Genomic DNA, 23,923 nt, shown 5'->3' on the forward strand with positions numbered 1-23,923 from the left:
AGTCTGCCTAGCCTCATAACGGCCTGACCCGGAGCTACACACAAAAGCTGCATGGAACATATGAGCGGACCGCCGAAGCCACCAAGGATGACCGGCCGACGAAGTAGCCATTTACAGTGGAGCTCGTGCCTAGCTCACAAACTAGCGAAGCCAATGGGAAGCATTTGTGAAAGCTACTCCGTCGCAGATGAATACAGTGTAAGAGCTTGAGCGGAATACGCGAGGATGCATCAAAAAGGTTAGCATAAGTGTACTTTGCCATATGCTTAATACACCTCTAAATCTGACAGCAATAATACTTTAGTTGAGTGTTGTGATGTTGCGCGCAAGTAGTGTACTGAGAGCCAGTGTCGAAAACAACGAGCTCCTTCGTATAAGCGCACAAGACCAGGGTCGTTGGGAGCCTCGTCGGAAAGTGGGTCATTCTCATGCGCACTTGACAGTTGTCAGAGGGTGAAGTCTGCCTTGGCTTTGCGCTTTCTTGATGCGCTTTGATCGCCAGGTACTTTTGATCGGCTTGAGGACACGGATGTGTAGACTGTGACTAGGGAGCAACCGCGGGCGGTAACCAGTTCATTTGTTGGTGGGGGTTGACGCTCGCTACTCACGGAAGCTAAATGGAAGGTAATTTCAAGGATGACCTTTATGTACAGTGATGGTTGGGGAAAACCTGAAAACATTGACGATGACCAAGGCAATTGAAGAACGTTATGGAAGATGTCGAGGTGGACTGGACTTGGGAAACGAGTCTGTTGAGATACGCAGCAACGTATCTGATGGAACGAGATGTCCAGAAGCCAAATGACAGGACTTACGACAACCACAGCATCTAGAGCTTCACTCCGCCACCTTCAATCTTCTTCAGCTCCTTGGCCGTGAAAGGTACATACATCCCGTCGCTGAGCCAGTACAGTGCATCGCCGGCTTGTTCGACCGCCTGCAGGTCGATTCCATCCTTCTGTAACAGGTGCTTCTGCTGCTTGTTCGTCCCTGTGGTCTGCAATTGCTTGGTGATCCTGATCCATATGGGTCTCGCAAACGCCGGCAACTCTTTCGTCACATGTGTAGCGAGTGACTCCAACACATCGCCTTTGACTGCTATACCTTTCTCAGTGTTGGCAGACGTGGACAATGCAGATGCGTTCAGCACAACAGCGGCACACCCAGCCCGCCCATCGTGGCCTGGGACTTGGACACCGTAGACAGCTGCTTCATCAACCTCGGCATGTCGACCGATTGCATCCGCGACTTCTGCTGTGCTGACGTTCTCGGATTTCCAGCGAAATGTGTCGCCGATGCGGTCTACGAACCACCATCTCCCTTCTTTGTCACATCGCACGAGGTCTCCGGAGCGGAAGTATGCGTCGCCCAACTTCTTCACATTCCTGACAATCTTGCTGGTCGTCGCCTTGTCGTTCGCAAAGTAGCCTTGAAACTTCAGTTCGATGTTCGCAGGATCCAGTTTGTACAGCAACTCGCCAGCCTCGTTCCAGTCGCACACTTGGCAGAATTCGGTGTCTTTGCTGCGCAGCGGCTGTGCACCATCGGCGTCAGGGTCGGTACGTACGACGCACATGCCTGGGGAGAACAGAAGTGAAGCAAGTGTTCCGTTTCGTCCAATGGCGCCGGAGGAGAAAGGGTTGTCGCTGCGGTTCCACATTCCACCTGGTGCTTCTGTGGCTGCATAGAATTCGAAAATGGTATTGATGCCAAACCGTTCCTTGAACGGCTCCCAGACATCAGGGCGTAGACCATTGCCAAAGGCCGCGCGGACATGGTGCGCTTTGTCGAGGGCAGAAGGAGGGGCGGAGAGCAGGTAGCGGCAGGTCTCGCCAACGTAGTGGATGATTGTTGATTTGCTGGATCTTATCTCGGGCCAGAAGGTTTTGTGACTGAATTTGGAAGAAAGACAGATGGTGCTGCCGGCACGGAGCACGGCGCATACGCCCAAGATGGAGGCAGAGGAGTGGTAGAGTGGCATGGAGGTGTACATTATGTCGTTCTTGATGTCGAGCCAGCTAGAGACGAACTTTGCACCGCCATTGCACTTGGCCCACGTCACGACGGCAGGCTTGGGCAATCCGGTAGTACCACTTGTGTAGATGAGCATTGCCATGGTGTTGCGCTTCTGGTCGGCGCGGCAGGAGTTGGGTTGACGGATCGGCTGGAGCATGAGGATCGAGTCCTGCAGCTGCTTATCGAAGAAGACGACTTCGAGCTGTCTCTTTTGTGGAGTTGCAGTAATGCCCTGCTGTTGCACTTGTGCTAATGCCTGGCTCTTGACGGAGCGTGGCACTTCACTTTGGTCCATCTCAAAGCCGTAGTTCGCCTGTTGCCCGTCTGCTATCGTCGCAGGTGCAGGGACGAAGCCATGCTCTGCCATGACGTGTTCCGCGAAGTTAGCCTTGCTCTCTTCGTCAACGAGCACCAGGCGCGCTGTTGACATCTTGATTGTGTCTATGAGCGACTTGCCCGTCAAGTTGTAGTTGATGAAGGCTGGCTTTGCGCCGATACTCCACAGACCGAACCAGATCCAGATAAACGTCTCTGAGTTGACAAAGTCCATGGCGACAATCTCGCCCTGCTGAACGCCCTTGCTTTTCAGCCATGTGCCGTATCTCAGGACAATGTCGTACGCCTGATGGTATGTCCATGTCCGTCCGTGAAAGATAATCCATGGGTGGTCTGCTCGAGGACCCTGAGCGAGCGCTTCCAGTTCGTAGAAGACGTTGAGCTGATCGCGGCGTTCTGCGCGTATCATGCGAACGGTCGCTGAGATGAAGGAAGAGAGCATCGGCCAGTCGTAGCTAATACCATGGCGGGCGTTGAGATAAGCCAGGCCTGCAGCTGCGGCGGGAACAGCGAGGGGAAGAGCTGGTGCATGTCAGTCTGGCTCCTTCTTGATAATGGAGCTCTTCACCTACCTGTCATCGCGGAAAGTCAATGAAGGTTGCTAATTGCGAAAGAACAAGAAGACTGGGTTTTCACAGGAGAGAAACGAATATGAAGTACGAGGAAGCAGCTGTCAGCATCGAAACAGGAAGGCCAGCCTGTGCGTTGATGTCGATTCGAGCGTTGAGCGATGTGACATGCGCTTGACGTTGCTGCATGAGCCGAGGCATGTCAAGCGCGACCCTCTGCACCCCAGCTTCTTCACCCTGGTCGACTTTCCCTCGTCCACACTTCCCCTCCTAGCGTAAGCCTGGGCACAGAAGAAACCGACCCGGAAGACAGGCGGCATACGAGCAACGGTATCTTGCCTCAAAATCGCAGCAAGCGAGGGTTGACGTACGACGCACCAGCAGATTGACTCGGGCCTCAGGCTTCCTCCCCTCGGCCTTTGGCAACGGCATTCAAGAGCCGACTGGGCGACATATGGTCACGAACTGTAAGCATGGGGTGGCACTAGTATTGGGTCTCATGTATGAGTGTATCGTTCTGTGTATGTACAAGTGTGTGATCTGAGCTCGAAAGTAGTCAGACGCATTAGTCATGCCTGCAGGGCAGTCATGTGGTGTGGTCCTAGGCTTACACGAACTCACTACACAATTGTAGCTGTGAGAGAGTGATACGTATTGGCACTGGCTATGAGAGAGATGCCTTGACTTTTCATCAGCCCCTGACCCTTCAGCTCCAGTCTTCCGATATGAGTGCGTTGCTTTCCATTGTTTCAGCCCTAGCGTAGGTGTCGTGCTACACTACATCTAAGTTGTCTATCCAACGGTATTGGAAGCCCCCAAAAGACCGTGGGTCCGATAGCACAACGACCCTCAACTGCATGGCGGTCATGCAAGGTCTAATCGTGAAACACGATAATGGTGACATCCGTGCGATAATCGAGCGCACGACCGCGATTGACGTGCTTTGCTGAGTACAAAAAGAGGATTTGTCGCTTCAGTGCAAAGGCACGCTGCAAGGAGGCATCCGCATCTGGAATACACCATGGCGTTCTATTGTGGTGGCTTTGTTCGACTTGACAACAGAGAAGTCGTTAATAGACAAGCTGCTTGCTTCAACAGGAGGGCTCTCGCATGTTCTGTCTGTCTTTGTTATCACTTCCTGCTTCACCGGTTGCTAGGTCTGTTTGCTAGGCCTGCAACTCCATACGCTTATACCCGCGAGCGCGCAACACAACTCAGGACATACAGACTCAACAACTACGACATGGCAGCCAGACATCAACTTCGCGCGCTCACCCAAACCCCTGAGCTCGGTCTTTCTGATGCAGAAGATTCGTATTCTTCCAGCGAAGAGGAGATGCCAGAACGCGATGAGACCGATCACCTGCTGAGACAAGCCCACCATTACGTTATCACAGAGGGAGGTAACGATCCACCTACAACCTACATGGAACGCATTCAGCGCATAAACCAAAGTCTGATACACGAGATATCGAGACATGGCTACGACTGCGATTCCAAGCTGTATCGCCGTGTCAAACAAAAGGTCGACCACGTACTGCGTGAGTTCGAGGATGCTGTAGACGCAGACTCTAGCGTTTACGACTACGAGGAGATGCCTGAGTACTACACTGCAGCGACAGAGGGGGCTCTGTACCTTATGGACTCTAGTCCTCTGACGCCTGACGGCCCACCTGGTCGACGCACAACGAAGCTCAACGGAAAGGACGATATAGAGAGGACCTACCGCTACGGTGATCCTGGAAACCACCCAGAGAACTGGTACAAGAACGCTGCAGAATCTCTACCGTTTCCAGAAACTATTCACATGGCCGACGGGGAGAGCATGCGGATTCATTGGGACTTTGCTACTACAGGTAACGTGGAGAAGATTGAGCCCGTTATCTCTAACGGTGTATCGTTCAACGATCCTCGCCTTGTCCACCACAACAGTCAGGCTCAGTATGAGTCTGGGTCACGGTTCAAGCTACCTGCGATCGACCCGGCGGATATGGCGAAGGTCAACGAGTTCGGAACTGTTGATGAGCTTCACAAGGCTGTTGATGCGTTCAACCAGAGCGACGACACAACGAAGGAAAACGGAGACTACAAATACGCCCCACGTGTTTTCCTAGATCGATTGGACGTTGGCCAGCAAGACAGTCCTCAGGCTCGTAGGTCACTCCACGAATCTCATCATAAGAGATGTGCTAACCTTATCACAGTAATCGACGTAGTCCGCAGCGCTGTCAACACTACGCCCACTAGGCCTCGCACAAGTAGCACCGGCAGCAGCAAGATCAGCTCCGCACCATCAGCAACTGAGACCTTGTTCAACAAGCAGCAGCAGCAACCTTTGCCATCCGGACCAGGCGATGACGCCTCCTCCCATACCGTCGAGGCTGACCACCACTACGACAACCTCCCTGTCGCCTTCTCCTCACCTTCCAGCAACCCATCTCCCCCTCAAGCCACTATTCCTGAACCATCATCACGCAACGACCACGACGTCTCCCCGGCAATCCGGCGCATCAAAGCCGCCACCGAAGCGTCCATCCGCTCTTCATCCCTCCCACCAAGCCCACCCGCACAACCCGAGGCAGCTACCCAGGTAGCTACCCATGTCTCAATCTCTGCAAAGAGGCCCCGCGGCCGCCCACGCAAGCACCCACTTCCCGAAGCTACGGAGCTAACAGTGCCGGCGTACCAGACGACTGCAACGAGGAAGCGCAAGCATCTGAGCATAGATGCGACTGTTGAGGCACAGGCCGAGGAGAGAGTTAAGATAGTTGAGGAGGTGCCGGCGAAGCGCAAGAAGATTACTCAGACCTACGGATGGTACAAGAGCAACAGCGAGCTTCGTCGGGAGCCTAGTCAAACTAGACCCTGCACACCCACCACCGCCACAGAGCCAGAGACTCTGCACACGCCGGCCATGACCCTTGCGGAGACGCCTGCTCTAACGCCCGCTTCGTCGGCGGTGTCGACGCCGCCTGTGGCTAAGGCGAGGACTGCTGGGAAGCAGAGGAAGGTTAGAACGAAGAGGGGCTCTGAGGAGCGCGTTAGCCCAGAAAGGTCCGCTGAGATCATGACGGAGAGGAGTAGGGGCGGTGCTGCGGTGGGGCACGAAAGTATTCAGCGACGAAGTACGAGGAGCGTTAAGCTTCGCGCGACATAGAATGTACACTTAGACCACTAGACTTCCATTCCTTTGCGTGTCTCATCTGTACTGTTTATTGTAGATGTAGAATATCGAGCTAGGTTCCCTTCCTGTCCTTCAGCTTTCGAGGTGCGCTTCAGTCCTCGATGCCCTTCCACCCCCTCCGACCAATGTACCCCTCGCATCCTTCGTCGCTCTCAACCTCGCTTGCTAAGCGGCCGGTGACTACGCTCCTTTCGTGGTCTCTACCTGTGACCAAAAACGGGTCAAAACCGCCTAGCTCACCGTTCGGCAACAGACGTCTCATCCACCGCCCGTTCTCAAGAGAGAAGCCGCTGCTCTGTCGATCGAGGAGCACGAACCACCGCCGTTGGTGGATCGAACCGATGCTGTTTGTTGAGCCTGGGTAGGCGTTTCGGGTGCATGTGAGCGCATCTTCCTCGGAGTCCGTGTCTAGGTCGTCAACCTCTACCTCGTCTTGATCGATGTTGACAGTCGTGAGCGGTGCGATGTCGGAGTCGGATGTGTGGCTGGGCCGTCTGCTCCTTGCGACCGGTCTGTTTTGTCTGCGTCGCACGGCTGATTTTTGGGAGATTTCGTTGTTGGAGGGCAGACGTAGGGTGATGGTGTAGTTCTTTGAGAGTCGGGTGCCGTGGAGGCGGAGGCGGATGTGGCGGGATTTGAAGGCTTCGATAAGTCTCTCGTTCTCGTGCTTACCATCTCTGAGCCTTCCAGATGTCCTCTCATCCACATCGGACTCGTTGTCGGTGAGTTGTGGACTTGGCATCTCTTTCTCGTCTTTCTTACGCGAGAGTACAGTATATGTCCCGGTGTCCCAGATGAGCAGTGACCCTGTCTTCATAGATGCAGATTCGATCAAATTGTTCCACAAATTGTGGATACGTGTTTCAATGGCTATTCGTCCTAGTTGTCTGGAGTTCGGATTCCCGGGGAGCCCTTTCGGAAAAGCCCAGGATACGGAGCTTGTCGCAGAGAACTGGAGACGGAGGTCATAATGCACACCTGCCTTAGGGTGGTTGTGCTGATGAATGACGAAGTGGTGGCCATGTTGATGTTGATTGCTCTTGTACAAAGAAGCAAAACCATTGATTGACAATCGTGCCCCATCTAAGGGTGTAATTCTTGAAGCTTTTGCCAGGTGGTGCTTGAAGCACGTCAGGTGGTCTTCGATCTTTGCCCTGCCGGCCTCCACAGCTGCGAGTGTGGGGTCGTTTCTGGCATCGTAGCGAGGCTCAGCACGTGGTAAAGGAGAGGGAGCTTCGGAAGTTTTTCTCCGTTTGGGCGCCCGTGGTGGAGATATGTCTCTAGACAAGCTAGATGGTAAGTCCATGGAGGTGGGTATGGTGGCAAATGCACTGTCGGCCTTAGGCGCAAGGATGAGATCCTTGTGGCAGCATTGAAAGGTGGTTGTTGTCTTCAGAAGCGGGGTCGCAAAGCGCTTCACTAAGGCTGAGAGCTATGAGATCTGGATCATCGTAATGGTGGTGAAGTAGAAGATGCAAGTGGGTCCAGGTCTGGGTGCGCTAACTTGGTGCGAGTCATCCGGGCAAGAACCGCGGAAGTTTTTGTACCTTCACTCTTTCTATTCCCCAACACCATCTTTTGTTCATGGCGCAATGACCTCTCTGGCTGTCTTCCTAGGCCTAGGAATGTATCCTTCTGCATCACGTTGGTTCGTAAGACGCCTTGCAAAATGGAAGGTGCGTTGCGGTGTGGGTGCACAACTCCGGTACTGGTACGGCCGGTCCGAAGCTGCACATAATGTGTCTGCATGTCTGGACGGGCTACCATCTAAGGCAAATATAGCTCCTTGGCTTCTACCTCTGGCTGCCTGAGAAGGCTGTCTTTCAAGAAGAAGATTGAAGGCCCTCAGGCGCTACGCAACTGACAGTCAAAAATGCTGCGCAGGAAGCACATCTGTTTGAGTGCTGGATACAAAGTGTCGAGGTCATTTCGCACTCGTTGCCAACGGTGTGCACATCCCTAATCTTGTATACGAGCTGTGCCGCGACCTGAAGTTATTTCCACCGCGTTCAGCCTTACGCCTCTCACCAACAGCTGCATGAGCGTAGGGCAGTCCGGCCCCCAGCCACAAGCTGTCCCAGACGACCAATCTTCGACTACAGGCCTCTCGGGTGCAGTCAAGCTGCCGATGATCGAATGGTCTCTGAGACATTGCCACAAGCCGATGTAATCTTATGTTGTCTTCTCCGCACAAGAGTACGTCCGCAAGGTACCCAGCACAACTCACGAAAGGCAGCAATTTCTTGCCGAATGTAACTTGGAGGTCCTCACCGACACAGTCGATTAATACTCCACAACAACAAAGGGTGTTTTCGAGGCGTCCTTAACCTACTGCTATGGCCGCAATCCGACATGAGCTGAAGTCGGGGCGTGCGGCGCATGCATATACCAAACCATATTTGGCAATCAGTCGACTTAATGCTCACTTCCGCTTACCCCAAGTGAAATAAGCTTCTCACGCAACACCAAAATTGCAGCAAACAACTCAGCCGACCTGCGGAACGGCATGTGGCTACACCGTGTTCGGAATCGTTGACCTCTCCAGTGGAGGCTCTGTGGAGGCTGGACTTATGCGCGCAATGGCGGTGCGCAAACGTCTAAGGTGCTACGTTCATTGAGGCATTTGTGCAGGGTGTATAACCCTTCCTGTTGGCACCTCAGGCCGTGCCTTCATTGTTGATCCTAGATCAGTATTGCTGTGCCACTTGGTTATCACATCAGCAGTCATCATGGCCCACTTCCTTCGCTGTTCAGTTCCTCTTTCCCCCGTCATTCTGTTGATTGTCTTTCTTTTGCCTTTTTGTCAGTCAAAGAATACTTCCGCGTACTCTCAACTTGATACCACAATGGCCGACGACTTTACATGCCCATCTGGTGGTAAATGGTACGTCTTACCTAACTAGCGCCAGACGATGGACTGCTTCATGTTGAGCTCACCTTCTGACCTTCACAGGTATGCCTGCCCGTCGACTTCTACATCAAAATTCGTAGGATGTTGTGCGTCCGAGACCGACCCATGCTCGACTGGATGTGCACTAGGAAGCATTCGCACTGTAGCCTTTAATGAGTCGAACTATGAGAAGTTCCCCGACGCGAGTTGTGGTGTCAACAGCAACTTCTACACATGCTCTCCTGGTGGCCAAAAGACCTTCTGGGGATGTTGCAAATCAGTGCCATGTGGGCCGAACCCTGCATGTCCCGATGGTAGTCTGACACCTGCCTTTGTGGATCAACCTGCGCAGATCGCCTTCTACATCGCTTCCCAAACTGTGTCAGGCACATCGTCGACCTCAAGTGCGACTTCTTCCGCAACATCCAGCAGCAGTGAAAGAGACAGCAAGTCCAATGGTGCTGCCATCGGTGGTGCGGTCGGTGGAGCACTAGGTGGTGTCCTGATCATTAGTCTCATTGTCTTCTTCCTCCTCCGCAGGAGACGCAGCCAGCAGACCGCACGTGGTGAGACCGTAGAGGTCGTCAGCCCTATGATGGAAGGTGGAAAAGCTTTTGATCCGAACTCACCCAACTTCGCTGCCCAGTCACGTGAGTTCTCCTGAAAAGCTTGATATGCGTCCTCGGCTAACTCAAGTGAAAGCACCACCAACATATTCCGCCACCAACGGAGGCTACTACCAGAGCATAGCGCCAACAGGCAAAGGCAACCCTTACACCCAAAGCCCTTACTCACAAGGGCAGTGGGCTCACACCGCAGACGGTCCTCAGGAGATGGAAGCAGATGTCGGCCCGTCAAACAGATACTCCGAACTTCCTGCTGAGGCTTCGAGACCTGGCACGCATCACAGGTACTCTGAGCTGTCTACTGGTCCGAGCTGTCGGGTATCGCCTCATCACTCGCCGAAGGCGTCGCAGACAGAGAACACCGTTGAGCCTAAGCCGCAAGGGTTGGGTGTGGTGACCGAGGATACGAGGCCATGAGTCTGTCAGGGAGGTCGCTGTTACTTTTCGCTGCCTGAGAGCGCTTTGCTTCTGGCATGCGAACTTCACTTCTTGTATCTATGTTTGGCGAACTTACATGGACATATCAGTCCTTCATTTAGCGGATATAGCCTCTACCATCATAATGCACTAGGAACATATCAAAGGCTGTCCCTGTTTGAATGTGCGTAGCTAACCGGCAAGTAGACTTGAGCTGTTTGTTCGGACAGTTGAAGATAGATCCTACGCACCCCAACTGTTCCGACTCTCCTGCAAGTGCATTACCAAAAAGTATCGGAACGAGATAATGAAACTTGCCGGCTCATTCGTCGTCTCGCGTGACTCTTTCGGGGCGTATGGCAGGCAGCAAGGCAATACAACAGGACGGTAAACATGTCGATTGGCGGGTTTCCCTCATTGCATGACCTCCACGGGCGTTGAGACAGGAGCCACTACATTTTTCACGGGCTTCCGTATGATTGGTTCCTCTTCTTCACAGACTTCTTCCACAGGTACATTCGGATACGCGGTCCTCAGTGCTGCGGCCATGAACCGTATGCCCCATTCTTCAGTCGTCTTGTGTCCGACGCAGGCAACGGTCAGACCCAGCGCAGTCGCAGCCAACATTCCACTCTCACGAGGTTGGCCTGTAATATACAATACATGCCGCCCTCGGGCCTCGAAACTTGCGTCTGGTACCCATGTGCGCTCCTGCGCCATATCCAGCACGCGCATCAATTCCTCTTCGTTGAATGCGTTCATGATGGCCACGACGCGTATTTCGTCAGACTGGCCCTCCTGTATCATCTCTGTTTGCCCAAACTCGCCCTGTATGCGTTCGAGGATCGTGTATCGCGGTATGGAAACGGAGCCCACAATGCCTATCTTCCTTGTCGCGTCTCCCTTGTATCCTTGTACACAGAACCAATTCTCCTCAGTCATCCCAAGTCGTGTTGCTAACGGTGGGTTCCATCCGACTGTCAGGTTCTCGTCGAAGGACGTATGGCTCGAGAGCACGAGCGTGTCTCCACGTACTGCGCGCCGGTCAAGTTGCCAGGGCCGATGAAGGAAGCATAGCGTGCGCGGTGGATGGTAAGTTTCGGTATGCCCAATGAAGTCATATACCCCTGGTGTAGGCGTTATCGAGAGGACGATGCGGTCGATGAGGGCAAGCTCTGCGTCATATCGGTGTCTTCGCGGTACGTGGTAGAGGAGCGGAACATCGTTTTCCTTGAATGGCAAAAGTGAGGCCACGAAGCGGGTCACTGCAGCATGAGTCGGCAATGGCATGTCTTGCAGTACTGGGATGAAAAATGTTTCAGAGCCGAAATGCATGCACTGGCACATCAGCCTCTTGGAACAGGCTACGTCATTGATATTTTTCCCGTCATGATGTGAATTGAATTCAAGTCGTAGTAGATTCCATCGAAGAGGTGCTGATGATGAGTAATCGAATCCAAGTGACTTCTGGAGTTTCACGACGACTTCCAGAACCTTGGTGGTGGTGTTTCTGCATGTTCGAAATGACGCAGGTGGATCCTATACGAGCGGAATCGCACACTGCACTTTTGCTATTGGCGGATGTGTCCCGGATCTAGGCCCATCTAGTCTCAGCTATTCACTATTTGGAGGTATGGCATTTATACATCGCAGCGCATTTGGATTGATCCCCTCGATTGGGGTATTCAGAGATCGTGTTGGGGACGCGTCGCTTCATGGATGGAGAACATTGTCAAACTAATACGCTTACTAAGATTACCTTCTCACGCAACTTCTACCTTCGTACAACCTGCGTGAGTCAACTTTCATTGCAAGAAGTCACAACCTCCGCAATCCCTACACCTCACTCGTATCTTCTGGCGCGCAAATATGGCGATAGCTGTTGTTACACCGAGCATTGTTGGCGCTTTGTCATGTCAGAAAGACTCTTATCTGCAGACACTGGAGACGGAGGTTGTCGCGTGCGACGAATACATCCCACCAAAAGGCAACCCGCAGAATGGCAAAGCGAAATCGAAGAAATCTACAGATCCTTCGAAAGTGAATGGCAATGCGGAATCAGCAACACAACGAACATGGATGATTGAATTTGCAGACTCTGTGCTCTTCCCGGAGGGCGGAGGGCAACCTACCGACTATGGCTTCATCACACCACTCGGCGTTAAAGGGATGAGCGCAATACCAATCGAGAACATTCAACGGCATGGGCTACGGTGTGTACATTTCTCGCCGGCACCTTTGGAAATCGGAATGAAAGTCAAGCAGACGGTGTATTACGCACGAAGATGGGATTTCATGCAGCAGCACACAGGTCAGCACTTGCTCTCTGCGATCATGGACGGCATGGACCTGCCAACCTTAGGCTGGAGCATGGGGCAATCTGGAGAGACGAACTACGTTGAGCTACCACGAAAACCCACAGATGCGGAGATCGTCAGGATCCAACAAGAGTGCAACGCGGTAATACGCGAGAATCTGCCTGTGACAGTCGAAACACCGGAAGGCAAAGGATCGTCGAGCCTGCCGGCTGATTACGATGGAGAGAAGGGTGTAGTAAGATTCATCAAGATTGGTGATTTGGATTACAATGCCTGCTGCGGTACACATCTCAAGCAGACATCACACATCGGTCTGATCCTGCTGCACCATACGCAATCGATACGAGGAACCAACTGCCGACTCTTCTTCACCGCTGGAGACCGCGCTATCAATATGGCCACTGAGTCGATCAATGGTCTCCGTAACATCGCTATATCTCTCTCATCAAGCGCTGCACCCGAAGAGGTTGCAGCGAAGGTACAGGGTCTTAGTGAACAACTGTCAGAAGCAAGGAAAAGGGAAAAGAGGATGCTCTCAGGGATTGCGAAGTTCGAGGCCCAGCAGATCAAGGAGACGTTGCAATGCGCTGTAGGCGCGTTCTCGCACCGTGCCGATGATGGGCTAGACTTTCTCAACCTCGTTCTCATTGAACTCAGAGATGTGCTCAAGGGCAAGGGTGTCGTAGTGCTGTGTACTGGCGACACGAAAACACCTGGCTCGTTGGTAATCACTGGAAAGACAGAATTGGTGGAGGGCTTATCAGCCAAAGTCAAAGACATAGTGAAAGCAGCGAAGGGAGGTGGCAGGGGAGAAAAATGGCAAGGCAAGGTTACTGAGTGGCAGAAGGGCGAAATTGAGGCGTTGAAGACAGCAGTGGAGGAATTGTGATATGCATGAGCAGAATGATGTCCAACAATCAAACGACTCACGTGCAAGAACGAAATGCGTGCCAAAAGACCCATACTCACACACTATACACCTTAACTGAGTTGATCATCCAGTAGCTCTGTCTCTGTGTCAGCACGCAATTCGCAGAGCAACGGTACAGAAGGTAACTCACATCAGCAAACGACTGCGGCTGACTCGCCACATACGCATTACAGCTTGGATTGACCTGCGCACAGGACGTCTGACCCCAGGTACCACCAGCCCAATCTCCACAGAATGTGATGTCAAACACAATATTCAAATCCCTGAACTTCGTCCCGTAGTCGCACCCTGGTCCAAAGTTTGCAGCCGGTGTACCCCACAAGCTAGGGTCAGGATTGCCATTCCTGATATTTGCGGGTACATCTCTAGACGCGAAGTACCAAATCTTGATGCCCGAGTTCGTCCATAGCGCGGCATACACACCGCCACCGTTCGCGTTGAATGCTGTGCCGTAGGAGGTCGGATTGTTGGACTCGACGCCGCAGCCGTTGAAACCGCCGCCAGTACCGCAGTCTGCGTTTGCGACACGGCGTCCTGTTTCGCCACCAGGACCAACAGAAGGTACGCAGCCGGGCGAGGTGTGAAGCGTAGCTTGGTTGTAGGTGTTCAGGTGCACGCCTTCGTAGATATCGATCTCGCCTTGGTTGGGCCAGTTGGGTCCGACCATCCAGCTAGGTTCATGTCAGTGACTGCCTCTAAACAGATGGAGGGAGGTGAGCATACAATGCCGGCCAGGAGCCACAATTGCTTCCTGGAACGTGAGCAAAGTCGGCGATAACGAGGGCTTGGTTGTAGGCTCGCTTGCTTTGGATACGAACACTCTTTCGCCCAGGACCGTTAGGATTCAGCACAGATGTAGTATCTACTCCCATGTAGACCTGACTCCCTTGTGCTCGAAGGAGACCCAACTGTTGGGCTTGCTGTACGTTGACATACTCGACGAAGCCATCTGTTGTGGGCTGTCAGTACATATGACAAAGTAGCTTCTGTGGAACGCACGTGTAGGATCAGTTATCTGTCTGATATCAGTTGGTGTTTGTTCACATTAAGTAGCCACTCACAGCTTGCACATCGAACATGTTCAGCCAGTTAGTGCCATCGTATGTATCGATCAGACCATACGCTGCAGTATTAAAGTCGCCTCCGACAATATCTGATGATGTACCGTTCGGCCACCAGCCAGATCCAGCTGGGATAGCTGTAGCACAAAGCCAGAGCAGCGGAAGAGTCGCGATTGATCTCTTCAGAGACATGGCTGCAGTATGTATTGAGAAAGATAATCTTGTGGTCGTACAGCAAGGTGCAACCTGGACCGCACCGCATATCTTATATGCAAGTCGTTATCCCCTGAAGTCAAACCTACCACATGCCGACCTCGCCTTCGAACCATGCCAGCTTTCAGTCGGCATGTCATAAAAATGAGCTGCACTCCTGAGTATGCTCACCTCCTCGGCATGGTGGTACAGTATGCTATTGGACGATTCCGGAAAAACAACCTGGTACTGTTGCAATGTGTTTCAAGATTAGAGTGAAGAGTCTTCGGTGTGACAGAAATACAGCGGAAGACAAGCCCAAAGAGGAACCTAGAAGAGCTCGCATAGTAGGCGTGAATATGCCTCCTGATGGAAAGCTAGCGCTCGTGCTATAGAGGCTGACAGTAGCCCTGTGTAGCCTCGCACGGGAGATTGAGACGTTCCGGGGTGCTTTTGGAGAGTCTTGAACGGTTATATGTGAGTGGTCAACGGCCCTTAGCGCTTCATCAAACCAGACTTTGGCTCCGCGGATATAACAGCGCGTGTGAGCTTAGGTCGTAGCGCTTTTGGGAAAGAAATTAGGTGTCAAGTTGAGGTACATGCTGGCCAACTCATATGTGGTCTGGTCGTAGTCTCTCGCCTTCGAGGATGGGGCTGGAAGTCCTTAGAGGTGCCGAGCAGTGTAAATGAACGTTCGATTTGAACAAAGTCGTGCAACAGCCGCCAGGTGGATTGCATATGAACTGGAATCGTGCTGCAGTCTAGAAACGCTTGTTTGGTTGATGTCCCCGAAGATAGAAATTCACCATACACTTTCGGCCTTTGACCTACCAGAGGACAGCGTTTCGAGGTGAACTAGTCACAATTCGAGTACGCGTAGTAAACCGAAGTAAAGCTTTGCCGACCCCGCATTTTCGTTCATCTGATCTTGGGGTCACATCGCACAGCGCACGCGAGCTCTCGGAGATGATCTGCTCAGCCGGTGATAATACTCGAAGTGGGTGAACGCTCGCACGTGGGGCACTCGCGTGGGCCTGCAGCGCTTTGCTCGTGCGCAGGCGGATCACGCTTGGGTTCGGGAACACGTAAATCGGTGGGAGAGACTCTTGCTCTGCGAAAAGGACGACCCGTGCGAAAAGCTCGAGACGGGAAGTTGATGGTTGGGAGCGCTGCGGGAGTCGAAGCAGGGAAAGTTACTAGGTCCATCTGGGAACTAGCGCATGACCTTGAGGGAAGCATCCTGCCCGGATAACCTCCTGTGCTCCTTCAACCTTCTTACAGACTTCTCAATCGCGAAGAATCGTATTGCATGAAGCATTGACGAAGAAAGAATAGATGGATGGAATCGAAAATTGGGTGCATTGCCAGACTAACGTTCAAGATGAGTAAACAGCTGTCGCTTGTGCGAGCAACCTAGCATTGTAGCTTCCCTAGCTATTGAGCGCTAAACCAGCTGGATTGAACGACTTCGGGCGCACATCATGCATCAAATGTCACAGGATGAACATAACATCAAAAAAGCACTTTGACGAGCAGTATCCACCATATCTCTAATGCAAACAACACTAAACCACCACTAAGTACCGTCAAGATCATTCAGGATGGAACATCAAAACGAGACCGCACAAGTCAATCCCCAAGACGAATCATCGACTACCACGCCCCAACCCTTCAGAACCCTCACTTTCCTGCTGCTCACCCGACACTCAACCCGCTCCTTCCTCCCACACCCGTTCCCCACTATGCGAAGCCCTATCACTCGCCCAAAACACCCCCAGCAACTCCAATCTGCAGTCTCAGCGCGTCAAAGTCGTCACAGGCGACGCCCTACACCGTCTTTTCACTGCCCTGGTCGACGCAGTCAAGTCCGGCCTTGAACCCACCACTGCGTGTGTACTCTCATTGAACTCAACCTCCTGTAACTAAATCTTTGCATTACCAGAGGAGCTACTGCTCCTCTCGTCCTCCTAGTCTCAGACTCACATAGGACGTTAAACCAATCAATTAATCAACGAACCAACCCACCACTGCGCCCATCTCAGAATCCTATCGCCACTACCGCTCTGCGCTTGGTAAGCAATTGTATGGCCCGGATGGGTATGATGTCGCAAGGGACCAAGAAGAGGGGATGGAGAAGGCGCGGATGAGAAATTATACATTCTTCGATGCGCCAGTTGGTATGATCATCTGTATGGATAAGAGTTTGGCAGAAGGTGATGTGATGTGTGTAGGAATGTATGTGCAGACTTTGTATTTGTTCTTGGCGGAGCGCGGGGTAGCGAGTTGTGTGCAAGTTAGTGTGGCTAGATATCCTGAAGTCATCAAAGAGGTGTCGGGAATTGGTGAGGATATGCTGATCCTAAGCGGTGTGGCGGTTGGGTTTGAGGTTGCAGCGGCGAAGCTGAATGAGTTGAGAATAGGAAGAGATGCGTGGAGGGAGTGTGACAAGTTCATTGAGTAGGCAACTCGAACCTCCTCAAGGATGCTTGTCTGGTAGACTATATATTTTGTTTCTACCTCTACGGTCCAAAGACCAAAAACTCTAATGCAAAACATACCCGTCTACCATGCAATCTTCGCAAGCAATCCCTGCGGCCATCTTCTAACACAGTATTTCCTTGTCTCATCCAGTATCAACAAGCCAAACCCAAATGCAGCCGGCAAGAACCAATGCTCAACCGGCACTTGCCTGGTATCAATGGTGTTCTGCAAGCTAGGAATGTAACAGAAAATGAAAACAACTACAATCGCAAACAGCATACTAGGAAACAGCAGCCAGTTCTGCGTGTCCTTGTTGAACAACGGCGGTTGCTGAAAGATAGATAAGCGACGAGTACGCGTGGCAAGCAGGTTGAAAAGCTGCATAACCACCAGCGTGACGAAGTATATACTGCTTGCGACGTTGACTTTCTCGTTGATGTAGTCTGTGTCGTACTGCGGGTCGTACTCGCCGTACTTCAGCCACATGGCGGTGAACGGGATGCCTTGGGTTTCGAGGTACCAGAACGCCATAGTGAAGGAGAGGAAGCACTGGAGCAGGCCGACGACGAAGTATGCGTGGAAGATGAGGCGGGTGTTGACGAGGCGGTCTTTGCGCGGGTTGCGGGGTGGGCGGAGCATTACGTCTGCTTCAGGTTTCTCATAGGCGAGGGTTATGGCGGCGGCGCAGTCGGTGAGGCAGCAGATGATGATCTGTGGGCGTTAGCCAGAGTAGAAAAGCTTGGATGATGTAGAGAGAACGTACCATAAGGAAGGATGATAGGATCTGAGGAATACCGAATGCGACGTTGGTGATGACGGGCCAAAGCTCGGAGAAACTACCTGCAGGGAGCAGGTACACGATCGTCTTCTTCAGGTTGTCGTACACGAGACGGCCGTATTGAACTGCTTCGACGATTGCGGCGAAAGAGTCAAGGAGGACCATGTCAGCAGCTTCGATGGCGATGTCCGAACCGCTGCCCATTGCGATACCAATATCGGCAGCCTTGAGGGAAGGTGCATCGTTGACACCGTCACCGGTCATTCCGACAATGTTCTCGCGAGACTGGAACTCCTTCACGATGCGGAGCTTCTGCTCAGGTGTTGTGCGTGCGAAGACGATTTCCTGGTACTGGCAGAGCTGGTCCCATTGTGCATCGTTGAGGGTGATGAGTTCCGGTCCGCTCAAGACGATAGACTGCTTTGTTGTTCCGATCTTGCCGTCGCGGCTAAGAGCGCTGATATCGTCGACGAGTGCGGAGTTGGAGATGATGCCGCACTCTTCTGCAATAGCCTGTGCAGTAAGCTTAAAGTCACCAGTGACCATGAAGATCCGAATGGAGGCACCACGGAGGATGCGAACGACATCGGGAATCTCATCACGGGGAGGGTCGACGATGCCGACCATACCGACGAAGGTAAGACTTTGACGAGCGGATACAAGGACCTCCTTCTCGTGGTTGGCCGAGAATGGAGCGACGGTAGGCTTTTGAGCTAGCAGAATGACACGCTTGCCTTGACGGGACCAGTCGTCCTTGATACGCTCGATGCGGGCAAGTTGACCTGTGGTGAGAGGCACGGCCTCGCCTTTATCGTCGAGCAGGGTGTCGCAGCGGCCGAGCAGAATATCAGGTGCACCCTTGATCATCAGTGTTCTGTTGTGGTCAGCTAGAAACTCATGTATCAAATCGTGTGGCACATACGTGTTGTTACCGGTCGCGTTCTGGCCAGCCGAGCTCATGAGTCTGACCATGAACTTGTTCTTGCTATTGAAAGCAATCTCAAAGATCTTCTTGTAATCACGACGAAGCTCAGCCACTGAACCAAGGCTTTCTGACAGACGTAGCAGAGCCTGATCCGTTGCGTCGCCGTTGATCTTGCGTTCTGCGATAGGAAGGTGCATTGTGGCGGCATCGAACTCTCCAGAATTGCAAAGACCGGCGAGCATGCGCACTCGATCAATGACGTCTTCTTTCTTCTTCGAAAGAGCGGCCAGGTTGTTCTCAGATCGTAGGACAGCCATGAGGTCGCGGGCTGCTTCAGGTGTGTACTCTTCGCCCGCAGCGTAGATGTCGGTGACAACCATGCTGTTCTTCGCAATGGTCAGCAGCATTCTGATGATAGTTAGTAGAAAGGTGCTCACCTTAGTCAATGTGCCAGTCTTGTCCGAGCAGATGACTGAGACCGAACCGAGAGTCTCGACTGTTTTCAGTGACTTGCACAGAATCTTGTTCTTCCTCATGATGTTGGCAACGATAGTCAAACTCGTCGTAAGCGCGATGGGGAGACCTTCGGGGATGAAAGCAACCGCAGCCGATACACAACTGACAATCAGGAGAGGGACATTGATCCAGCCCGGGTGATCTTTGCGCAGCCATGCTGCCCTGCATCATTGTTAGCAGGACTAATATCCGTAACGACCAGCCGGCATACCAGAGGACGACAATGACAATGACTACCACTGTAATGAACGTCGAGATGATGAGCACGAAGCGGAAGATTTCCTTCTGCAGAGGGGTCATGCCAGTCTTGGGGTCTGATGTGAGCTTTGCAATACGTCCGAAGACGGTGCTGTCACCGGTCGCGACGCAGACACCTAAGCAGCTACCAGAGATACAGTGCGTGCCTTGCATGCCGATGTTATTTGTCTCAAGGTAGTTGTCTTCGGTAGAATCGACTGTTGCGTGTACTGGTTCCGATTCACCTGGATACTGTCAGTTGTGCGAACGAGTCGTATGAGTTGCAAACATACCAGTGAGGATAGCACGATCGAACATAGCATCGCTGGACACTTCGACAAAGCGAACGTCGGCAGGCAGCTTGTTACCCTGTTTGATGACGATGATGTCTCCAGGAACTAGGTCCAGAGCAGATACACTGGCCTGCGAACCGTTGCGGATGACGATGCACTGGTCAGGAAGCATAGTGCCAATAGAAGCCATTACACGGCTGGTAGACCAGTCCTGCCATGCGTTGAAAGCAGCCTGGATGAGCCAGACAGCAATCAAAACACAAGCAAGTGCCAGGTTAGCCTCTGCTGGAGGATCACCAAGAGGCTTCCATGCGATGAAGACGAGGACGCCGGCGCCGAGCAGGATACTACCGAAGCCGCCGAAGAAGTAGCCTGTGATTTTGCCGACGAGACCTGATGGGGGAGGTGAAATCTTGTTCCTGCCATACTCGCCGACGCGTCGCTTGATTTGATCTTCAGAAAGACCTTGGTTGGTATCAACAGATAGACGGCGACATAATTCTTCTACATCGAGAGTGTGCCTGGAGGTTATCAGAAAGCTGTCAGAAAAGATCAAATCTCTGTTCGTTCAACGTACCATTCAAGACCGGCAAGATCAACAGCGCCCTTCTCCTCTGCGCGCTTGACCTCGGACTGCTTCTTCTGCTTCTCCTCGTCGACTTCGATCGAAAGTGTACGGTACGTGATAGGTAGCGCAGTTCCAGGGTCTACATTTCTTGTGCCACCACCTGCGCTGTGAATGGAGAGACTGCCGACACTGCTCTGACGCGAGAGACGGCGATGGCGCTGCAGCGCGCGCTCATGCGCTCCATGACCTGCTTCCTCATCTGCAGCATCGAAACGAATCCGCTGGACTGGTTTGTCCTCTTTGTCCATGGTTGGCGAAGGGAAGGGGGAGAAGTCGCACTGGGAAGCTGGCTGTTATACAGCAGACCCGTGGAGTTGAGAGAGAGAGGTAGAGCAGAGAATGTGGGACCGAAGAGAAGAGAAGAGGTAAGAGGGAATTCGAATGCAGTGAGGATGAGCGATTTATATAACTCTCTCAAACGAGGAATGATATTCCTACGTACCAGTGAACCATTCCAGACAGGCTGCGCAGCCGTGTCAAACACGTGCATCCCACGCTTCACCCAACATTGCCTGCTCCCCGATGTAACACTTGAGCGGGTACATCGCCGTCGAGAGATTTCACCGACGCCATGGTACAAAGCGATGTCCAGCCTTTGTCGTGGGATTTGACGTTAAATCGCTCATATAACACGAATCAGGCAGATGCAATGTGTCAATCGTGCTCACATCAGGAATACCGCCGCGTCGCTGCACGTGAAGCGCAATTTCCTTGTGTCGTTGTCATGTTCGTAGCTGTTGCTGGTTAGCGATGAGCGATTTATGATATCTGAACGTGATGCACAGCCACGCTAAATGTGCGAAGCGCTTAAGCTTTCTCGGTTGCGCCAATCACAGGGTTTTCCGCTTGACGACAAACTCCTGTACGACGCTTGTAATTCTTGGATACCGCGTTTCAAAATCAAATATTGTGGCTACTGAGCGTTGCATTCCGGCTGTCGATAGCTGCCGCGTTCAGATCCAGTATTCTGGATTTCGAGGTGCGTTTTCACACGCGCCCTGGCACTGCAGGTTGCAGATCGACCCAGCTTCTCGTGTTCACATCGCCCGAGATGGATGCATACTGGATTTGATTCTTTAGCGACTCGCTAAGAGCTACGGAAAGAGGCTTGTGCAAAGCATATGCTGACGTCCGTGATGCATTGATGCATCGTGTGAGCGTCACTGCGGAGCCCACTGAAGCGAGGTCGACATGTTGGTTCAGACACTGAGCAACTACCGTCTTGTAGCTCTTTCGCATTTGAGGAACCCGCATACATACCACGCTCTTCATTCGATCCGTTGGTGCAGCGTGGGGTGTCGTATTGCCATGCCAGATCGACCGGTGAGCAGGGTGGAGGGCAGGTAGTCGCCGTTGGTGTTTTCCCACGGGAAGCACTGGTGCAGCCCCGTGCCAATCCTCTTTGTAAGTGAGGCCTAAAGTTTCTGCTTGTGCTAGATTACATCAAGACTGTCCAGCCGACCCTGGCCCACTGACCTGTTGTGGGCAGGATTACTGCCGAGAAGCATGCAAGAGGAACATCTTGACCGGGCTTTTATTTACGACCCAGTATGATTCGACGGGCGAAAACACCAGATTGGCTTCAAAAGTATTGCAAGAAGCTTACTATACCGCAGGTTAGCGAACGGTGAGAGCTCGACGCACACTTAGCATGGTGACGCCTCATGCAACAAGTCCGTGATGACGAGAACATCTGGGAAAGACGTTGAGCTTGTCTACCATCTGGTACGTAACTCACAGGCAAGATCATGGCAGAGTGAGATTTGATCACTTCAATTGTTGACATTCGTAGTTGCTTCGTTGTGTTCCTCCAAGTCATGGTAAATCTTCCAGATTCCCGACATTTTGTTTCTGGTGACCTCGCCGGGTACACTTCAGTCCAATATCGTAAATTACATCGCTTCATCGAGCCGTTTAAACGTCGATCGCATCGACCGTAACGCCCTTGACCCACGAGTACTGCATAACGCGAGCAACCTCGAGAGCCGAATCGTGAGAGGCCAAGGTACCAACCAGATAGAGGCTGGCATCGAGGCCTGCAGTGACACCACCCGTGGTGATGACACGCATACCGCCCAGCGGCATGGAGGCACGCCTGGCAATGGACTCGCGGCGGCGTGAATCGCGCCAAGCGTTGCTGCCCTTACGAGCAATGGACATCCTGCGTCCATTCTGAGTCGTGGTGCCGTCAGGAATAGCACCTGAGCGGTCCTTCTTGATGATGTATCTGTTCGTGTGAGCAAGTCTCTCTTGACGCGTGCGAGGGAATGCTTACGGGTTGTCGTCGGGGTTTTCACCCAAGTCAAAGCGGGCGTTGTTGACGACGTAACGCTCCTCCATAACGTCGGTACGCATGGACATGTCACGCTTCGCAGCGTCTTGACAGAGAGTCTCCAGACGTACGTAGTAGTCTGGGTGTGTTGTAGCTGCCAGACCCTCAAGCATACCCTGCTGGGCAAGCAAGAGGGAGCCGACGTCGATAGCGAGGACGGTTCGCTCCTTAGCAGGGTTCTTCTCCTGCAACTCGACGTACTTGGTGAGGAGGTTGAGGGGCTCGGTCTTGCTCTTGAGGACCTCGAAGATACCCTCACCACCGGGCACGATGATGACATCAAAGTCCTCGAGCTCGTCGTTGGCGTCATCGTAGTCCATATCGGCCTTGATGGTGAGGCCCTGGACAGAGGTCATGGCGGCTGCGGGGCCAACAAACTGGCACTCGAAGGCCTTGCTGGCTGGCGTACGTGTCAGTAAGGGCTCAGTTGGGGCTGTAGTTAACAAAGAACGTTTTGCAAGCTCAATTGACTGGGAACCTTACACTTGTCCTTGGGGTTTTGAAGAGAACGGCTCAAGACCTCGAGTGGACCAGCCACGTCGAGGGTGTTGTAGCCAGGGAAGAGGGCGAACAGCACCTTGACCTTCTCAACGGAGCCATCGGTGCCGTCAGCGATTGCACTCATCTTGAATGATTTGGGGTGGGATTTGGATAACGAGAATTGGGGTGAAGAGTGGAATGGTGGATGATTGAGACTAAAAGTGTCGTGTGAGGAAGATGGATTCGAGCAGCAGAGCGAGGGGTATTGTATGGTCAGCTGAGGGTCACCTGCCCCTCGTGCCATGCCAGTCGCGTCACCGTGAAGCTTCCCCAGGAAACGAGCGACGCACCCCGCGCGGCAGGAGCCACCCAAAGCTCAAAGCGTTGCAGTTCAGTGGGGCGGCACGCCGCTTATCTTAGCGCGTTGATGAAACCGTTCGGCCCACGCAGCCTGAGGCAACATCACCGAGCACTGACGACGTGAGAGACGGCAGTCGAGCGTTCCCAAACAATTGCTTCAATAGAGCAGGGAGTATCGTGTTCACTGCATTTCGCTCCCCTGAATCTTCCTTTTTCTCAAAAGCTCAGCAGCATTTGAAGCTTGGAGGGTCTTCACGCCACGGTCTGGCTGCAGTCTGTGCACACATTCTTTCATGTCAATGCCCACCCATACGTTGCTGTGCGACAACGGTATACTCGCATATGTATGCATC

The 23,923-nt window shown here is 52.7% G+C and overlaps 10 protein-coding genes across 10 annotated transcripts; 4 read left to right on the top strand and 6 right to left on the bottom strand.

Moving 5' to 3' along the window:
• Positions 1-629: 629 nt before the first annotated feature.
• Positions 630-3,061, bottom strand: BU25DRAFT_81086 (acetyl-CoA synthetase-like protein). The gene is made up of 2 exons (XM_033712141.1): positions 2,925-3,061; positions 630-2,874 (listed from the first exon to the last, which is right to left on the bottom strand). The coding sequence occupies exons 1-2, from the start codon at positions 2,929-2,931 to the stop codon at positions 830-832; spliced, it is 2,052 nt and encodes a 683-aa protein (XP_033566906.1). The 5' UTR covers positions 2,932-3,061; the 3' UTR covers positions 630-829.
• Positions 3,062-3,589: 528 nt separating this feature from the next.
• BU25DRAFT_444757 (uncharacterized protein) lies at positions 3,590-6,078 on the top strand (the record flags this gene model as incomplete). The annotated part of the gene is made up of 2 exons (XM_033709402.1): positions 3,590-5,074; positions 5,126-6,078. Exons 1-2 carry the CDS (start codon positions 3,943-3,945, stop codon positions 6,076-6,078), a joined length of 2,085 nt encoding a protein of 694 aa, XP_033566907.1. The 5' UTR covers positions 3,590-3,942.
• Positions 6,079-6,137: 59 nt separating this feature from the next.
• Positions 6,138-7,720, bottom strand: BU25DRAFT_81074 (uncharacterized protein). Its single transcript, XM_033712140.1, has one exon. The coding sequence runs from the start codon at positions 7,409-7,411 to the stop codon at positions 6,197-6,199; it is 1,215 nt and encodes a 404-aa protein (XP_033566908.1). The 5' UTR covers positions 7,412-7,720; the 3' UTR covers positions 6,138-6,196.
• A 1,231-nt stretch (positions 7,721-8,951) lies between these two features.
• On the top strand, positions 8,952-10,038 carry BU25DRAFT_453904 (uncharacterized protein; the record flags this gene model as incomplete). Its single annotated transcript, XM_033709830.1, has 3 exons — positions 8,952-8,989; positions 9,059-9,645; positions 9,698-10,038. 3 exons carry the CDS (start codon positions 8,952-8,954, stop codon positions 10,036-10,038), a joined length of 966 nt encoding a protein of 321 aa, XP_033566909.1.
• A 414-nt stretch (positions 10,039-10,452) lies between these two features.
• Positions 10,453-11,328, bottom strand: BU25DRAFT_427558 (uncharacterized protein; the record flags this gene model as incomplete). The annotated part of the gene is made up of 1 exon (XM_033708455.1): positions 10,453-11,328. One exon carries the CDS (start codon positions 11,326-11,328, stop codon positions 10,453-10,455), a length of 876 nt encoding a protein of 291 aa, XP_033566910.1.
• A 382-nt stretch (positions 11,329-11,710) lies between these two features.
• BU25DRAFT_406036 (ThrRS/AlaRS common domain-containing protein) lies at positions 11,711-13,280 on the top strand. Its single transcript, XM_033705180.1, has one exon. It carries the CDS (start codon positions 11,908-11,910, stop codon positions 13,243-13,245), a length of 1,338 nt encoding a protein of 445 aa, XP_033566911.1. The 5' UTR covers positions 11,711-11,907; the 3' UTR covers positions 13,246-13,280.
• A 3-nt stretch (positions 13,281-13,283) lies between these two features.
• On the bottom strand, positions 13,284-14,953 carry BU25DRAFT_81111 (glycoside hydrolase family 16 protein). The gene is made up of 5 exons (XM_033712142.1): positions 14,349-14,953; positions 14,287-14,302; positions 14,011-14,236; positions 13,418-13,958; positions 13,284-13,363 (listed from the first exon to the last, which is right to left on the bottom strand). The coding sequence occupies exons 1-5, from the start codon at positions 14,538-14,540 to the stop codon at positions 13,322-13,324; spliced, it is 1,017 nt and encodes a 338-aa protein (XP_033566912.1). The 5' UTR covers positions 14,541-14,953; the 3' UTR covers positions 13,284-13,321.
• An 876-nt stretch (positions 14,954-15,829) lies between these two features.
• On the top strand, positions 15,830-17,001 carry BU25DRAFT_436457 (uncharacterized protein; the record flags this gene model as incomplete). The annotated part of the gene is made up of 2 exons (XM_033708948.1): positions 15,830-16,349; positions 16,583-17,001. Exons 1-2 carry the CDS (start codon positions 16,142-16,144, stop codon positions 16,999-17,001), a joined length of 627 nt encoding a protein of 208 aa, XP_033566913.1. The 5' UTR covers positions 15,830-16,141.
• A 50-nt stretch (positions 17,002-17,051) lies between these two features.
• Positions 17,052-20,910, bottom strand: BU25DRAFT_81157 (calcium ATPase). The gene is made up of 7 exons (XM_033712143.1): positions 20,348-20,910; positions 19,771-20,291; positions 19,452-19,722; positions 19,162-19,402; positions 18,722-19,110; positions 17,785-18,673; positions 17,052-17,732 (listed from the first exon to the last, which is right to left on the bottom strand). The coding sequence occupies exons 1-7, from the start codon at positions 20,644-20,646 to the stop codon at positions 17,103-17,105; spliced, it is 3,240 nt and encodes a 1,079-aa protein (XP_033566914.1). The 5' UTR covers positions 20,647-20,910; the 3' UTR covers positions 17,052-17,102.
• Positions 20,911-22,312: 1,402 nt separating this feature from the next.
• On the bottom strand, positions 22,313-23,355 carry BU25DRAFT_453909 (class I glutamine amidotransferase-like protein; the record flags this gene model as incomplete). Its single annotated transcript, XM_033709831.1, has 3 exons — positions 22,313-22,625; positions 22,674-23,130; positions 23,214-23,355. 3 exons carry the CDS (start codon positions 23,353-23,355, stop codon positions 22,313-22,315), a joined length of 912 nt encoding a protein of 303 aa, XP_033566915.1.
• Positions 23,356-23,923: the final 568 nt, after the last annotated feature.

Source organism: Macroventuria anomochaeta, assembly GCF_010093625.1.
Source record: "Macroventuria anomochaeta strain CBS 525.71 unplaced genomic scaffold BU25scaffold_2, whole genome shotgun sequence".
NCBI lineage: Eukaryota > Fungi > Ascomycota > Dothideomycetes > Pleosporales > Didymellaceae > Macroventuria > Macroventuria anomochaeta.

Coding starts and splice junctions, on each gene's coding strand:
- BU25DRAFT_81157 (XM_033712143.1), bottom strand. CDS start 20,646: ATGGACAAAGAGGACAAACCAGTCCAGCGGATTCGTTTCGATGCTGCA. Junction 18,674..18,721: donor AACGCGACCGGTAACAACAC/GTATGTGCCACA, acceptor TGACCACAACAG/AACACTGATGATCAAGGGTG. Junction 17,733..17,784: donor TCCTATCATCCTTCCTTATG/GTACGTTCTCTC, acceptor TAACGCCCACAG/ATCATCATCTGCTGCCTCAC.
- BU25DRAFT_81111 (XM_033712142.1), bottom strand. CDS start 14,540: ATGTCTCTGAAGAGATCAATCGCGACTCTTCCGCTGCTCTGGCTTTGT. Junction 13,959..14,010: donor TGTGGCTCCTGGCCGGCATT/GTATGCTCACCT, acceptor ACATGAACCTAG/CTGGATGGTCGGACCCAACT. Junction 13,364..13,417: donor AGCCGCAGTCGTTTGCTGAT/GTGAGTTACCTT, acceptor ACACAGAGACAG/AGCTACTGGATGATCAACTC.
- BU25DRAFT_406036 (XM_033705180.1), top strand. CDS start 11,908: ATGGCGATAGCTGTTGTTACACCGAGCATTGTTGGCGCTTTGTCATGT.
- BU25DRAFT_81074 (XM_033712140.1), bottom strand. CDS start 7,411: ATGGACTTACCATCTAGCTTGTCTAGAGACATATCTCCACCACGGGCG.